Below are 18,004 nucleotides of genomic sequence, written 5' to 3' on the forward strand. Positions count from 1 at the left end.
CAGAACTTGTACTTACATTTATTTGGTGCTAAAATATTTCTCATTGTAACTATTTCATGTTTAATAGTACCTACCTATATTGGTAGGTGGGTACAAAATTAATAATTATACTATTATCTTTGTAAGTTTTAATAACTATTGTCTTAATTATGTGAATTATTTCAGGCAGTGGAAGAAATATGTGATGGACTACTTAATGTAGAAATTGTTTTTACCTCATTGACTCAAAATTCACGAATGCGTCATATTTTAAACTATTCATCTTTAATAATGACACATTTTCTAAATGCTGATATTGCTGAACCTGTGAGTTAAAGAAGTTAAATACCTAATACACGAGTTTTCTCAGTGGGGCCCAGTATTTCATATGTATATGAAATTAAATAAAATAAAATAAAAAAAATTGAATAGGACATTTGGCCCCTGTGAGTAGTTCATATTATTGTCGTCGCCGTCGTCGTCTTTGTTGCCGAATAACAAAATTGGTAATTTCACATGTTAGGAAATTCACAAAAATAATATTTTGAAAAAAGTTATTAGTTTTTATAATAATATAATATTTATTAAATTAATAAATATATGTAGAACCACAAAGGGTAAGAGAATTGAAAGACTAAAATTATCGTTAATTTAACACATGAAGACAATAGTTGAAATAACTGAAAATAAATGAAACGTCAATATTCAAATTATAAATGCAAGATTTAAGTTTAGAGCAGGTATAAAAAAAAAATCAAAATTAGAAATTTTATTACAAGTTGTTGGTAGGTTATCCCCGCATATTAATATAAATTATATTGAAATTATAAATTTTTTAAAAATAATTGAAATTTTAAATTTAAAAAAGCCATTTAAAATACTGGGGACCAAACGCCCTATGGGCAAGCCCAGATTAAGGGGGCACGATTGCGGGGCCCATCTTTATCCCCAAAATATATATTTTTATTAACGCGTCCAATACAGTTTTGAAAAAAAAAATTATTGTAGGTAAGGTAAATTATTATTAAAGGAACACACAACACAAAAAATATTTTTTTATTTGAAAGAATATTCAATTCTAAGGACAATGGTATAGGTTTTACGTTTCTACTCACATTATTCAATAAGTTATGAGCAATTGAAAAAAGACGTGTGACGTCATTGGGCTCTACTCATCGTAATTGCCTCTCTTATACGTGTTAAAGTTCCTCGCTTCTCACAACGATTTCCCCTCCTAAACATTTTATTTTTGAAATTCAATTTACGTATAAATGTGTAGTTTTATGTGTTTAAGACGACGCAAGAATCAGAATTTCTATATGACGTTTAGTTTTTTTTAATTATTAAAAATCTTAAAAGAGACATTTGGTTAAACGGCACGTCGTGCAATTACGACGAGTAAGGCCCAATGACGTCACGCGGCTATTTTGCATTTCTTAATATCTCTTAAAGTAATAATTTTTTTTACATCGGATTTTCACCAAATCATTTCATATAGCCATAGTTACAATATTTTGACATTTAAAAATAATTTAAATAATTTTTTTTTTTTGTGTTGTGTGCTCCTTTAATAATTATAAAATAAAATTGTAATCAATTTTATATCATAAAAAATTACTATAAATAACAAACTATGTTTGCCAACAATTTTGTTTGTTCTTTTTTTTTAGCATTTATATTACTGATTTAAGTATATAAGAGTATAAAAAGGTAATAAGAAAAAAATATTTAGCTCTTGTAAATTACGTATTTCAGTTAAAAGTATTAATGCATATTATACTGAATTTTAGAGTACCATATTTTATTCTTAGCGAACCAAAATTGATCATTTGACTATCAAAATGGTCAGAAAAAAAGTTTTGCCAGAATCCATCAAAAAATATAGTGGTTATCTACCATTTGAAAAAATAAAGTCGATTTTATTATTATTTAAAAATGTCATAAAATATTTGCCTGTTAAAAACAAAGAAACACGTCTTTTTTTTGTTTTAACAAAATTCCATATCATCGATCCATAATTGTGAAAAAAAAACCACCGCGTTCAATGACATAAGATGTATATTTTTTGTATAGTAAAAAATTATACTATAATATAAAATCGTTAATATGTAATGACTAATGATACAATTATTTTGAAGTTAAAGTTGAAAGTGAGCTAAGTATATGGTGTCCCGGGGCCTAATTGATCCTTAATCCGGGCTTGCCTATGGGTATATAAATAATATCACATAACTCCCGGGGCCAAATGTCCTGTCTTAATAATAGGTGGGAACAAAACGTTTGTGGACTCACTTTTTTGATAGGGGCGAAACGTCCTTTTACCATTTACAACACAGTTCAATTGAACTTCCTGAAGTACGTGTTCGGCCCAAATGATAAACATGAGTATTAACTCTATACTTTTTCTATACCCCCTTTTGTGGGTGTAGTCTTAGAAAAATATTTAGAATCTTAATTTTAATTTCCATTCAAACCTTTTCTAGCTTGATGTCAAGAATTTTACTGTATTTATGAAATTAAGTCGACTGACTACAAAGTTAAAAACTTTGATAATATCAGAATTAATTGATGATGATTTCATGCTAAAAAATGATGATGATTTAATTTTGCTTAAGTATGAAACAGAACAGAATATATGCGATACTTATAAATCAAAACTAAAATATTTTAGAACTAACTCGGATGAATCAGAAATATACATGATAAATGAGCATTTTGTAAGTAATAAAAACCTTTGAATATTCTATAAAGTAAATAAAATTTATATTTTATAGTTTATAATGATTTATTTTATTGTTTTTCAGGCTTATTTTCTATTTGAATATGTGAGAATGCTATCAAAATTAAAAAACGAAAATGTACCACTAGAAAAAAATATTAAGCTCTTATTAAAAGTTGTTGAAGATGAGATATTGGCTAAAAATTTCCATGTTTTTTCAGATATTCTTCCTCAAACAAAAAAATTATTTATTTTGCAAAAAATTACGAATTGTTTTGCTAAGCCCGAATTTAATTTACAAAGTTGTGAATTTCTGAAGTCTAAAAATAAAGATTACAAGTAAAAGCTCTAATGTTGCTCTTAATTATTACATGACATTTACGTTGTTTTTCCTTACAGGTTAGATATGTGTGCTGTAACCTATTTTACACTTCAGAACATTTGTGAACAATTAGAAAATGGAAAAATGAATCAATCGTCACAAATTTTATCCAAGTTTAATGTTGAAAATATTATTTCTTTAATTGATTCATTTGATCTCATTTTTGAAAAAACTTTTGAAGAATCAACACAACTTATCACTTTTAAAAGATACAAAAACATTATAGAAGTGCCTTCCGAAAAAATCAAAAAGTATGATCTTTTGTTTTTTAAAATCATAATACATTGATAATTCAATTTTAAATTTTAAATTTTAATATTAATATATTTTTTAGCCCTTTCACTGATCCACTATTTAACCACTGAAATATGTGTATGCTTCTTAAAATAAAATATTTATTATTATATATTTAAAATTATTATTTTTTAAATTTAAATTTTGAGATTTATATGATTAATTATTTAAGTTTAGAATAATTTGAGCCAAGGTTTCCAAAACTTGTACTGTACAGTTAGAGGCAAATAAGGCTATTTCGAAATACAGGACGTAATAGTACATCTGGAGCAGTAAAAAGAGTTAATATTATTAAAATCAATTACATTAATTCTATACGGCTTTGTCAAAATAAATCTTATTCTTAGAATTAAATATGGGTCAATTTTACGTCATGCTAAAATGCCACAAACACATGTGTGCTCATTAATAGCCACATCACGCTTCCTTTAATTTATTTTCAAAAAAGAATTTGAAACTAGTCCTATGGAGAGATTTTATAAGCCCCTCCAAAAATTACCTCCCTGTACAAGTGATTCATTTTAATATTATAGGGGTTGACCAGTAAAATGTTTTGGCCAACCAACACATTTCAGTAATTACTAACACACCCAGAAGTATCTATTATTTTGTAGATTGAAGAAATTAGGTTAGATTTGTAATTGTTGTTGTTAATAAATAATATTATATTTTTTTAAAAAATTATTTTAGGTATCTGAAAGTCTTAGAATTATTAAGCATTTCGTTAAGAAGTCATCAAAAACAAATTCATAACAGTCCATTTTCATTAGTACTTCTATCCATACTTTCTGAGTTTGTTATAGCTACTAATCTTGATAATTCCGCCATTATGAAGTTGATTACAATTATTATTGGTAATTATATTTAAAATATTTTCAGCATTTTTAATATTTAATTATTAATTATAAGATTTTCATCATTTAGACTTTTTAAAAATCTGTAGACTTCCAACACATTTCCTTGCAGTATCTTTCGCATTTAATATTTATCAAAAATTGAAATATAATGATGAGCTGAGATATAAATCAATAGATTTATTTAAAAGTATTTCAAACAGATTAAACAAAGATAGTTTACAAAACAAAAAGATAATAGAGGATTTGGAAAAATGTATAAATGTTGACGACAATTGGGTAGATAAAGCAATTATTATATCATGTTTCTTGGGTGATATTCCAGTAAGTTTTATTGTATATTACGTGTTAATTACTTTTCTTTAGTTTAACTCTCTTATTATTTGTATTTTCTAAAAAAATATTAAATCTATACAATAGTATAATTTTTTTTTTTAATAATATGATTTAAAATATTTAAAATGTACTATGTTAATTTGATTGACATTATTATATTTTAACTATTTAAAAAAAAAATTACAAATTTGTTTTACAATATTATTTAATGTACACCCATTGAATATAAAATATGCTAACAAAATTCTTATATTTTAGGAAACATGTTTGACTACAAATACATTTTTAAATGAATTTCATTATGCTCAAAATGAATTTGTAATACTTTCTTCCAAATACATATGCTCAGAAAAGCATCTATTAGTTTATCCTTATGCTGTATCATTGAATTTTTCAATAGTAAATAAAAATGAAGATTGTTTATTCAATAACTTAGCTATACTTGATGACTACATTACCATTTTAGTAAGAATATTTTAAATAAAAGTATTATTATTATATATAATAAATAATGATATTCTATCTGTATTATATTTTTTTATTTTAAGTTTAATGAAGATGTGAAAGTGCGATTAGAAGATAAAAAATTTCTTTTAAATATTATTTGTGAGCATTACGAAGTGGTTGCTCACTGTTTACCAAATGAGTTCTTATTAAAATGTTGGGAATATGTATTAAACCCTATTAATATGGATGATAAAATTTCCAAAGTATTATTGAATTTATGTTCTTCTAATGATTTAATAAAATTCATAAGTATTTTGAAAATTGAAACAGTAAGATGTTCTTTGATAATTTATAAATAGTATTGATGTTGTAGATCTTTTTTTATTTTTTTCTATTAGCCTAATGGAAATATTATTATCTATTTAATTTTTATTAAAAGTTTTAAAACCATCTTTTATAATATATCAAAATATACATTGTTAAAAAAAAAAAATAATTTAATTAATTAAATATTCTACAACATCTAAATTCTTGATATACATCCATTAATTGCTGTACCTATATTAAAATGAATTAACCTTTTATTAGATAAAAATCATTGAAGGGAAAGAATCAGATATAAATCAAGATTATTATGAATATATTCAAGAACTATGGTCTTTTTTACTTAACGTTCCATTTATTAATCAAAAGAAAAAAATTCGCAAGGATAATATAAATCATTTATGTTTTGTTTTAAATAGAACTTACTTATTTAACACAAAAAAGATTCAAACAGAACAAGGTTTGATTTTACTATTAAAATTAGTTTGTTCTTTACTACAAATATCATGGGTAAGATTTGTTAGTTTATTAACATGCTAAAATATTTAAATGTGTACTTATGCTGTTTATTCAAAGTTAAGGGAACTCAATATGTGTTTTTTTATTGTTATCTTGTTATACTATATATATTATACTATATAGGTATATTCTATAACTTTGATATCTGTTAATAATGTGTACACTTTTTTATATTCAATGTAGATCAACAAAACTACAATGATAAATTGTTCACTTAGAATAATGACTTTTGTTGAAAAAAGTACAAGCAAAGCAGCACAATTGCTGAAAGAAGCTTCTGAACTATTAATAGTTCTTTATAAATGTCCAAATAATTCTATAAAACCATATTTAGGAATATTTTCTATTACATTTGCCAACTTTTTGAAAAAATGTTTGTCATCTGTATGTCCTATGTCTAAAAACTCATCGTTGGATAAGAATTATTATATACCTTTCCACAAACTTGAAAAGTACGTTGCACATTATGTATATTATAAATTATTAATTAATTACATTTCTAATATTATTTTTATTTTTCAGATGTTCACGGTTATTTAAACAAAATAAAAGCGATTTTGAATATATTTGTTGTTATATTATAGAAGACATTATTAAACTTGTTTTAGAAACTGATTCTGTTGGCGTGATAAAGGTTAGTTCAAAAAAATTATATTAAACTGAAAATCGTTAATTTCAAATTAAAAAATTTACAGAGGCATTTTTTTAATATCATCTTCAATCTTATGGATATTTGTTCATTAGAAGAAATGAAGAAGCTAATGTATAATATTCAAGGATCTTCTTTAATGGTGTTAAAAAATGCTTATGATGAGTACAGATTAAATGTTAGATTTACTGGAAGACTTTAGTTTTACTTTTTAAAGTTGTTGTCTACTATCTTTTAAATAAAAAGTTTCTGTATCATTAAAGTATTAAGTGTATTGTGTGTTAAGTATAATGGTGCAATCAGAATTTGTATGTGTTCATATTTATAATTAAATTTTTTCTGAGGGCTTTTTTCTGCGATTTTGGCCTTCAGATATTGTAGTACATTTTTTTAATGTTATGTCACTAATGTATGATTTATAGCCTCCTTCCCTTGTACTCTAATGTAAAAAAAAATTCAAAAATCCCAAACATTTTTTTATTTTTTAAAAAATTTTAAAATTTTATAGTAGGGAAAAAACAATTTTAAATTTGGTTGAATTATAAATGAATTAAAACAATGTATGTTTTCAAAAATACATTATAATAATGTAAAATTGTATTGTTTCCACACTTTTATAATTAATACTAATCCAATAGGTCGTAAAGAACACGCTACTCGTTGAAATTATATGTAATATTTGTATAATATTCTTCAATTTATCAACCATAAACTGCTATGTACAAGTCATTTTTATAGTCTTATGATGGCATGATCTTTGTAACGAAATTAACGTTTCGCTGGGAATATCTTGCTCAATTTTTTAGTTATAACACTAATTTTCTTATACATAAATCATGCCATTGCTCATTATAGGCCTATGAAATTGACTTGTGCATAGCTGTCCATCTATGATGGTTATTGAACAATAAGCAATACTATAAAAGCAAATGTTAAATAAAGTTGGGCAAGTGTGTAACGCTCTGCTGTACAGTAGTTGTCGACTGTCAAGTATGTCATTATAATGGATGTATTATATTTGAATTAAGTAAATTGTTGCATACGATAAATGGTTATCAATGAAAACTGTGCTGTCATCCTGGTACAGTTAATTGAACATAATTGAATAAATAATTAAATTTGATATTTAAAAAAAAAAAGGTGGGTAAGTGGATGTCGCTCTGCTGTACAGTAGGTTACAAGTGGGTCACTGTATAGATGGTGTTAAATTTGAATTCAATGATATAATATTGTATTAGGAAAACGGTCAGTCAGCCTGTGATATTACTAAGTATATTTGATGATATTATTGTGAATAAAGTAATTTATATATTTACGTTGGACCTTATTTTAAATTGTTAATCCTTAGCTATAAAAGTTGAACATTTTATACATTTTTAGCTAAAAATAATTATTAAATTTTAAATCTGATTTATTTTGTCAACATTTGAATTTTAAATGCTTATAAAAAAAAATTGTGCTTATGTATTTTCAATGTTTTTCAACTACTATTGTAACAATATATCAGGAGTCTTGCATTAAATTTTCAAGCTTTTTTAACCAACAAATAAAATTTTATTGATATTTATAGAAAAAAAAACTAAAAAAAATGGAAACTGAAAATGTCCGTAAAGAGCTCAAAATAAGTCAATATATTTGAAAAATATTATGGTGTATAGAAAATGCTAATATAAACATTCATTCAAAATGTCATCGTCATGTACCTACATTCATTTGTTTAAGAGTTGCACCAAAAACCAAAATCGATTTTCCCCGAAAACAGATTTTGCGTAAAAATTCCCATTTTTCCTGTTTTTCACGGCGTTTTTGAAAACTACTGGGAAATTTTTACTTTTGACCCCCCAAAGAACCAACTAGATTTCCTACCAGAAAAGATACTGTTGAAGAAAATCTAACCATTTTTACTGTCCTAAAAGGTGATGACAGACACAAAAATAAAAATAAATTAATAAATTTAAAAAAAAAAATCATTGTAAAATCAATACATTCATCGTTTCACTCAGAGTCTAAATTGAATAAAAGGTATAATAGAGAAGAAAACCTGTGGGGAATCTTCTATTCACATTTCTAACAGCTACAAAAAGAAAACTTATGAATTTTGTCAAAATTAGAAATTGAAATGCATATGAAAATAGTTGCGCTTGTGTCTCTTCTATATTTTTGAACTACAATTTATAAAGAACCTTGCATTACATTTTCAAGATTTTTTACCGTTTGAAAAAGTTTTTATCGACAATAATCTAAAATAATTTTACAAAATTAGAAGAATGCCTCATGTTTATAATTTATAAGTCTATAAATAGCACAAAAATAGTCGTAATGATCCACACACAATTTACGATCTTAAATCATGGTCCACGGAAGTCGGCAATGGATGGTAATATTGTGTATCTTTATCATACATGTTATCAAATCCTTATGATAATAGAAATTGAAGTGATTCAATACTGATAACATAGTAACATTAAATAAAAATTTTACAAATATGTACACATCATTAGAAATTTATTAAATATATTATTTACTTCCCCTAACTTAATTGTAAATTTCTTATAATTTTTATTTATATTCAACTGTTCATTAGTATACATGTTGCATTTTCTTATACTAAACTAGACAAAATGTCTCATAAAATCACATTTTAACGAACAATCTTATAGCAACAAAGTATGAGTTGGTTTAATCAGTTTGACGCGTCTGGGTTTGCAAGTCTCGCAAAGACAGCTCTTAAAGAAGCGCAAAAGACTATTGATAAAGCTTTGGACATTAAAGACGAAGATGAATGTGATGAAGTATCCCGAGAGTCTGAAACTCCAAAAGACACGGATAATCAAGATCCCCAACAAAAGATATCTAAATTGGGTTCAAGTTTGTGGAGTTCATTTACCAATTCAGTATTTGAAGATGAAGATGATGTGGCTGACAAACAAAGTGGTGGGTACTATATATACTAATAAGTATTAGTATTTTTAAATTATAAATATTATGTAATTAATTATGAATTTTATTTATTGATCATTTGTATTAAGTAGGTATCTACCTACTTTAAAAGATATCTACAAATAAATTATTTTAAAAATATAAATGTAAACATTTTATTTTTGATATTTATATTCTTACATTTTTCAATATTATAGAAATGAGACAAAGCTTATCGTTAGATTTATCTAAATCATCTGCAGAAAATGATTTAATTGTGGCAAACCAACCAGCCAGATCTACTGGACAATCATCATCCTCACAAGATGAAAAATTTAATGTCATTGAGATTGATTCAGAATTAAACACTGATGTGGTCCGGAGAACAAGGAGTACAAGTTTTAACAATACTAATCGTCTTTCTGCTGTCAGCTGTGATAGTGATCGTAAATCTACAATATCTACTGATAGTGTTGAAATACTTGGATCAACATCAACTAGTACACCCGAGTCGTCATCTGTAGAAGTCATAACATCAAGTTCAGTTGAAGTTTTGGCTGTTATCACTGAACCAAATAGGTTAATAGTTTATTAATTTAAGAATAAAGTGCACAAGAGAACGTTTTTTTAATTAGAATTATGAAAATTTGTAAAACGTTACCCTACTGCTCTTTCAACAACTAGATATTTAGTCTCCAAAATATACGCTTTAAAGTTCATACATCTAAAATTTAGATAGATTTTATCGTAATTATATGATTAATTAGTTTTTCATTGTAAGATAATAGGTCTTGTGAAACATGAAATAATAAATTAAAAATATCTTGTCTAAACATCCCATCTAAATACTTGATTATTCAAAGAAGTAATAGGTCAAAGTTAATATAGCTTTTTTAAGCTAATTTTTTTTTTAAATATGAAAAGAAGTAACTTAAAAAAATGTGTATTTATATAAGTTAAATAAATCAGTGGCTCTAAACAAAAAATAAATTGTGGGAGGGCAAAAATTATTTCTCATAAGTCATTACCCACCATCTTTTGCACCCTAAATACCTATTATATTTATGCTGACCATACGTACTTATTGTATAGGGTCAGAGAAGTACCCACAGTTGGGTATCCACGGATCCCCATCCACAAAAAAAAGGGTGGACTGTCGCCCCTTTTGGGTTATAGGTTTAGCACCACTGAATTAAATTGGCCAAGACACAATACATTTTCTATTCTATACTTTGTACGGCAAGAGAACGTGCCAATTTCGCATCACAATCGTGACATACTGCAATCGAGACCAGTTCCTCTATGACAGGGGACATGTTGGTGATATGCAGCTAAACTGATTTCTTGTTGGACAGAGTATATTTAGTTTATTATTTAGAAAAGTACATATTTGGAGTATCATATTATCTTTATGTTGCATATTGAAATAATCATTAAATTATAATCATATATCTACATTAATTTAAATCATTTTAATAAAATGGGGCCTTAACATCAGCCAATGAAAGAGCGGAATTAGGAGTAAAATGTAAAAACCTTTGTTCATTTTTACTTTTCTTTAGTTTCCTCTTTTTAATTACCTCAAAAGTAATAAAACACATTTACTTTTATGTTAACATGATTTTTAGGGCAAATGATAGACAATATTCTCCAGATACAATAGAACCAATTCCAGAATTAATAGAAGACGATGATAGTCTAACTTGCTCAATATCAGATAATGTAACATGTATGGCTAACGAAGATACTTTAATGCCTCAACATGGAGGAATGTTACTGCTAAAGTCCACTACCTCATCTTTAGATACTTCTTTTACCGAATTATCATCACCTCATGAGGTAAATCTCTTAAGAGTTAAGAAGACGCCACACCCACATGTGTTCTCCCCGTCTTTAAACTCAGCAGATCATGTTTAGCTCCGTTAGTTTAAAAATTAGAGTGAATCAACCTATTGTGAAAGTTGATGGTGAGAACATTATCTGTGTTCATATGTTGTTATTTTTTGATTATTCAGTTCTAGTGAGTTATGAGCATTTTTAATTTATGCTATACAGCTATACTAAAAACACATAACTTGCTAAAAATTTGATTATCTTCAAAAAACAACATATGAACACAGATTATGTTCTCACCATAGAGTTTCATAATAGGCCGATTCACTCTAATTTTTTTTTTAACCAACTCAGCTAAACGTGATCTACTGAGCGAAAATTTGCTATGTTACGCACTTGTAAGACGGAGACAACACATGCGGGTGTGGTGGCCTCTTAAATAAAATAATAGTATTTAATTCTGAGTGGAGAGGATTAACAGTACTCCTCTACTATATAGTCAAGCGGTTACTGTTTCCCCCATTTTTTAATATGATAACACTTATTTTTAATTTTTAGAACTCTGGAGCATTAGATATACTCGAAGAAGAGTCTATAGAGCCAAGTTCTAATAGAAATAGTGTTATACTACAAACAAATTACTTAGAAAACTTAGACAATTTAAAGAATGTCCAAAATAGTATGAATATTATTGATACATTAAACACCAGTAACTCATCAATAGATTTGTTAAAAGTATCTGATACTACTTTAGAAAGCAGCAGTTGTGATGATGGTAATATTATTTTATTAAATATATTTAAGCATTGAAATAAAGTATGGCATTATGTGATATGTATTAATAAATAATATTTTATATATTATGTTATTGTAGAAACCATGGTTGGTAGCACAATAGATGCAGCATCTCTGAATGAAGAACGTGAACCATCACCACAAGCATCTATAGATAAGTAAGTTAGTTATTAATAAATACAAAATTTCTCAAAAATGTATACTTTTATTATTTGGTATCAAAATTATATTTTATCATAACATGATAAATATTTCTTAACATTAATTTCAACTGTTTGAAATCAAAAATGTCAGTACTATAAATTACATTTTAATTAATAATAGGTCTTAGTAATATAATTGTTTAAAATCAATACTGTCTGTATGATTACATTTTTTAGCTTGGAAAAATATTATTAGACATTGGTAAATTTATCAACATTATAACTACGGAACAGATTTATCTGCAAATGCATATTTTATATATTGAAATAAGCTATTTAAGATTTGATGAGAATTGTCCCTGATTTAGATCATTCTTATTAAAATAACACTATATAATATATACAGTTATAATTTATCAAATTACTTATGGTAGTGGGTAATAATTTGCTTATTACTAGATTAAATTAAATAAATAATATAGACTATTGCATAGTTTACAATATTTATAACAATAAAATTGTAACCAGTCATCAAAGAAGAGATTTTTAGATAAGACAACTTTTGATCATCATCATGAGGTAAAATATGAATTAAATTTTTTTTATTCACTTTTTATTAACATGGATTAAAAATGTTATTGGTGAAGACAACAAAATACCTATTTTAATACTTTTTACGTAATTTTAAATAAAATGTTTTAGATAAAATTTTAAGTACATATTTTGTAGCATATTTTGAGAATTTTTTCGCATATAAATCCGTTCCCTAATTATAACCCACAAAATTCAAATAACATTGGTTCAAACATAATTTTTGTATTCATTAAATTAATATAATATTTTATTTAGTCATTCAGATTTTGTAAAAATTGGTTCAAGCGAAACAAATTCTTGTGATGAACTTGAAACATGGACCTCATCTGATATAGAAGTAATATCTAGTCCTGCTACTAATGATGACAGTGAAAGTAATGCTTCTCACCGGCATAGCCCAGTAAAGTATCACCCAGACCATATACCATCATTTTTGTCTGGTATGAATATTATTATTTTATAAATAATATTGTTTACTACAGTAATAAAATTGTCGTTTATTATATTAATATTATTATTATTATTATTTGTATAATATACCGTGGTTAAATGAAAAATAGTAATTAGAACTAAAATTATATTAAAATGCATTTTGGTTTTTATTTATATAGGACAACAACATGGACCAAAAGACTTTGAAGATCTTTTAAAAGTATTTAAATAAAAATAAATCTTATTTTCTAATAAGTATTTAATAATAGTAATAATTTTCAGAAAATTGTTGAATTGAACTCTACAGTTAAAGCCAGAGAATCAAAATTAATTGATTTAAGTAAAAAGAATGCTGAATTAGCAGCTAATAATTCAGAAATGAAAAGGTAATATTTATTAAGTACCTATTTAAGAATATATTTCTAAAGTTTATTTTTATAGTCAATTAGATTATTTAAATTCGAGTAATTTAAATGAAGAATATACTCAAAGATTAGCAACAATAGAGAAAAAATTCCAACAAGCCATTCGAGAAAAAGATCAGTTACAAAAACAACTTGATGTAAGAATTGAAGTACTTATACTAAAATATATACATTTTTTAACACATTGACTGCCACGAGCCCGCCGGCGACCCAACACGGATGTGTAATTGTGGAGCTATGGTTTAAACAACAGAGCATTACTGTAATGCACTCATGTGTATTTCTATATAGGAGAGTCCAATCGAAATTTTGAATATAGCGTTATAATCGGAAAGACCTGAATAATACAAATTTTAAATAAAAATATTTGGGTCGCTGGCGGTCAATATTACTCGAAATACATCTATCATTAAAGATATAATAGTTTTTTTTTTTTTTTAATTATTCGTTTTTTTCCCCTGGACGCCATGGTGGCATTATAAAATATTTACCTCCACGCCATCAAAAAATAAAGTGTATTGAAGACAATGAGAGGTTTGAATTGCCGGCGACTCAAGCGGCCCCTGAAGAATAATTCAGTTTGGGTCGCTGGCGACCCAAATGGCTGCACATTAACGCATCAGTGTTGGGTCGCCGGCGGGCTCGTGGCAGTCAACGTGTTAATAAACTAAAGAAGCCTAATTTTTAAACAAGTTATGAATATAAAATATTGTTATTCAAACATATTATACATGTGTTCTTAACTTGCTTAAAAATTGAAAATTGTAAAGAACATTGTACACACACGCACGCACATAGGTAATGTTTTTACCTTAAAGTTTAAAACACAAATTAGTTCTTCTAAATACAAATTTGGTATGTTGTACTTTTTAAAGATGAAAACTTAGAGCTCTAAAAGCTTTTGTAATGGATGATGCATTGGATGATGTTTCATTACTATTATAAATGTCCTCAATGTTTATTTAAATATTTAATAGTTTTTAGTTTTTACTACAATCCATTATCATTAGTTATTAAAAATTATGGTTTGACATTTTTGTGTTAAGTTATTTAATTTTTTATTATTTACAGCAAAATAAAAATAGTGTACAATTTAAAGTTCTTATTGAAGATAAAGATTCTCTAATTAAAGAACTGAGGGATGAAGGCGAAAAATTGAGTAAACAACATCTTACATTAAATAACATAATAAAAAAACTACGAGTAGCTGAAAAAGAATCATTGAAAACTATAAATAAATATAAGTTAGTATTTAATTAAAACGACCAATTATCATGAATATTTCAAAACCTTATTGATACATTCATCATTATTAGAGATCAACAAGATAAGCTATCCCAAGAAGTAGAAAGAATAAAAAAATCATTAATTGCAAAAGAAGAGATGGAAAGAAGTCAAATTGAAGCTATTCACCAGCTAACAAAGTCCAATCAAAATTTTGAAAAAGAAAATATAAATTTAATGAGCCAAGTTGATAATTTAACATCAACTTTAATATCACTTCAAAAGTAATTATATTCAAACAATTTTTTTAATTTTAATATAATTGATAGTTACATATCAAACAATATTTGTATTTGATTGTATTTTAGAACAAATCAATTTCACCGCTATCACTTGAATTTAAAAATTAAATAAACCATTTTTGTTTTATAAAATAAATAAATATATTCATGTTTTTTTTTTAACTGTCATATTGATTGAATAATTAAATATGTTTGACTAATTATAACATTTGTTGATATTTATTTAATTATTATTTAAGTTATGGAAAAAAACTAGTTTTAATTCTTGTGTAATTCTTGTATAATATTATTATAATTAATTTTTAATTAATAGGGAAATTCAAGGTAAAGAAACTGCTGTTATAGAATTAAAAAAAGACTCTAATGAACTTAAGCTAATAGAAAAAGACAAACAAGATTTAGAAGAAAGATTATTAAATAAAAATAAACATTGTGAAGAAATGGAGATTGTAATAAGTAACTTAAAATCAAATCTTTGCAAAGTCGAAGAAAATAATTATGTGTAAGTTATAACTATAAAATTTAATTTAATTTCTATGGAAATTATCATAGTAATATAGAACAGTAGTAAAAAAAAGTATAAGTATTATTTAACTATAAAATATACCTATGCTTTGCTTAATTTTATTAGTGTTAAAGAAAATAAGATTTTTATACACATTCCTGATTTACTGATATTTATTACATTATTATTAATATTATGAATAATTATAACCATATATAATAATTTATATAGATTGATGAATGAATTGAAACAAGAAAATCTCTCACTTATTAGAAGGTTAGAAGAATCTGAGAGGAGAAGAGAAAACTCATTACAAGAAACTTTAAAAGCTACACAACCTTTGGTTAAAGAACTCGAAGAAAAATCAGTTTTAATAAAAACATTAGAACATGAATTTGAAAAACGTGAACTGTTACATTTAAAAACTATAGGTAAATACCATTAAATATTTAGTTATACTATTGAATAAATAATTTTGCTCATTATTTTATTATTATTAATTTAATAAAATGTCTAGACGAACTGCAAACTTCGTTAAATAATGCAGAAAATAAAATAAAATTAATTGAGTCTAAAATACACGAAAGTAATACTTTTGGGAAAAAATGTAGAGAGCAAATTGATAATTTGTTACAAAATGAAAGTGAATTAAAAGTTAAATTAGAAAGTTTAAAAGAAGAAAATGCTACATTAAAATTAAACTCAAATAAGTATGAAATGAAAACATAAAAAATAATTGGTAACTAAGTATAATTTTATTTTTTTGAATTTAGTCTCGTAAAACTTGAAAACGAACTGGCTGGAAGTAAAAAGTTACTAGCTGATGCGACATTAAAAATTAATACTCTTGAAAATGAATTGAAATTTGAAAAAGATAAACTAAATGTAGAAATTGAAAAAAGAAAAAAATTACAAGTATATTGCTTATTTATTTCATAAATTCTAATTTACAATAATTGTATGACTTTTCTGAATGATTTTCACTTTCAACAGCTTAATGCATCTCATCAATCATCCCCAACTACAAGTGTGGGAGTTCCCTCATTAGAAGAATCTTCGTTTTGGCCATCAGTATGTCTTTTTATTTACATTAATATTGTCTCCTTGTTAAAAGTATATAATAAAATAAAGGATAATAATTTTAAAAAAAACTACTTATTTAATTGCAGTTTGCTGATGATGATAGAAGCTCAGTAACAGAAAGAGCATGTAGTATTTATGATCCAATGAGAACATCATTTAGTAACACAACAACGGTTTTAGAAAACTTACAGTCACAAATAAAATTAAAAGAAGGTCAGAATAGAAAATATCATGTTTTTTCTTAGATTTTGCAATACTATATTAAAATGTACTCGTAGGAGAAGCACTTCAGTTGCAGTGGGAATTGTCAAGGAGAGATCATGAAAGGGATCAATTGACAACTGGATTAGCCGCGCTTACCGCCAAAGTAGAAGAACAATCCATCTCATTAGTAGAGCTTTCTGACCTTCAAAAAAGGTATGATGCATTATTACAACTATATGGTGAAAAACTAGAAGAAAGTGAAGAATTAAAACTTGATCTTCAAGATGTAAAAGACATGTATAAAGCTCAGGTAAATATAAAATATGCTTCAATAATTTAATAATCTATTATTTATACCTGTCACCTGATTTATAAACTATTATTTTTAATTTAATTTAAATTTATAGATTGATGAACTACTTAAAAGAGATAAAACGGGATAAAACTAATAATAATGTTATCATGCAATGTTTTTTTATTATTTTTTCAAAAAACTATATAAGTTTTTTACCCCTTAATGAATATTTTTTTATATTTGTATGTCATTGAATAAATACTCATATTTATGTTTATGATATATTTAAAGATCATAAATAACTTTATTCCCTATTTAAAATGTTAAGAACTATTATTTCCGTAATCATTATTAAATTTACTATCAAGTAATTATTTTATCTTTATTTAATTAAATTATTATAACTGTTACCAATTTTTTTTTTTTATTGTTTTTTTGTGAATTTTGAAAAGTATTATTTGTAGATATTTTTTATTTTCTAGTGCAATTTGTTCTTTATAATGATATTATTTATTACTGTATGTTATGTATATCTGTGATAATAAATATTATTTTAATTGTTAGCATTATATTATTATGTTCATAAAATTATTAATGGTTGAAAGAATTTGAGTTTTTTGTAAGCATTTATTTAATATATTTATACTGTGAATGGTTATTTTGACAAATTTATAGTGTTCATTCAAACACTGAAAAATATAAATAACCTTATCCCTAATCAAGAAAAGCTTAACTCAGTAGTCTACA

At 25.4% G+C, this 18,004-nt stretch overlaps 2 protein-coding genes across 2 annotated transcripts; both read left to right on the top strand.

Moving 5' to 3' along the window:
• Positions 1 to 142: 142 nt before the first annotated feature.
• Positions 143 to 7,062, top strand: LOC103309871. The gene is made up of 12 exons (XM_016805792.2): positions 143 to 306; positions 2,463 to 2,696; positions 2,784 to 3,037; positions 3,098 to 3,331; positions 4,065 to 4,228; positions 4,299 to 4,552; positions 4,823 to 5,029; positions 5,113 to 5,340; positions 5,600 to 5,845; positions 6,038 to 6,306; positions 6,377 to 6,488; positions 6,550 to 7,062. Exons 1-12 carry the CDS (start codon positions 238 to 240, stop codon positions 6,703 to 6,705), a joined length of 2,427 nt encoding a protein of 808 aa, XP_016661281.1. The 5' UTR covers positions 143 to 237; the 3' UTR covers positions 6,706 to 7,062.
• A 1,909-nt stretch (positions 7,063 to 8,971) lies between these two features.
• On the top strand, positions 8,972 to 17,449 carry LOC100167482 (TATA element modulatory factor). The gene is made up of 19 exons (XM_001942600.5): positions 8,972 to 9,437; positions 9,641 to 10,001; positions 11,051 to 11,261; positions 11,814 to 12,030; positions 12,130 to 12,208; positions 13,043 to 13,227; positions 13,399 to 13,439; positions 13,502 to 13,605; positions 13,661 to 13,781; positions 14,716 to 14,888; positions 14,961 to 15,152; positions 15,484 to 15,672; positions 15,907 to 16,106; positions 16,193 to 16,385; positions 16,449 to 16,590; positions 16,669 to 16,746; positions 16,845 to 16,971; positions 17,037 to 17,272; positions 17,370 to 17,449. Exons 1-19 carry the CDS (start codon positions 9,173 to 9,175, stop codon positions 17,403 to 17,405), a joined length of 3,150 nt encoding a protein of 1,049 aa, XP_001942635.2. The 5' UTR covers positions 8,972 to 9,172; the 3' UTR covers positions 17,406 to 17,449.
• The last annotated feature ends 555 nt before the right edge of the window (positions 17,450 to 18,004 follow it).

Source organism: Acyrthosiphon pisum, chromosome A2 (assembly GCF_005508785.2).
Source record: "Acyrthosiphon pisum isolate AL4f chromosome A2, pea_aphid_22Mar2018_4r6ur, whole genome shotgun sequence".
Lineage (NCBI taxonomy): Eukaryota > Metazoa > Arthropoda > Insecta > Hemiptera > Aphididae > Acyrthosiphon > Acyrthosiphon pisum.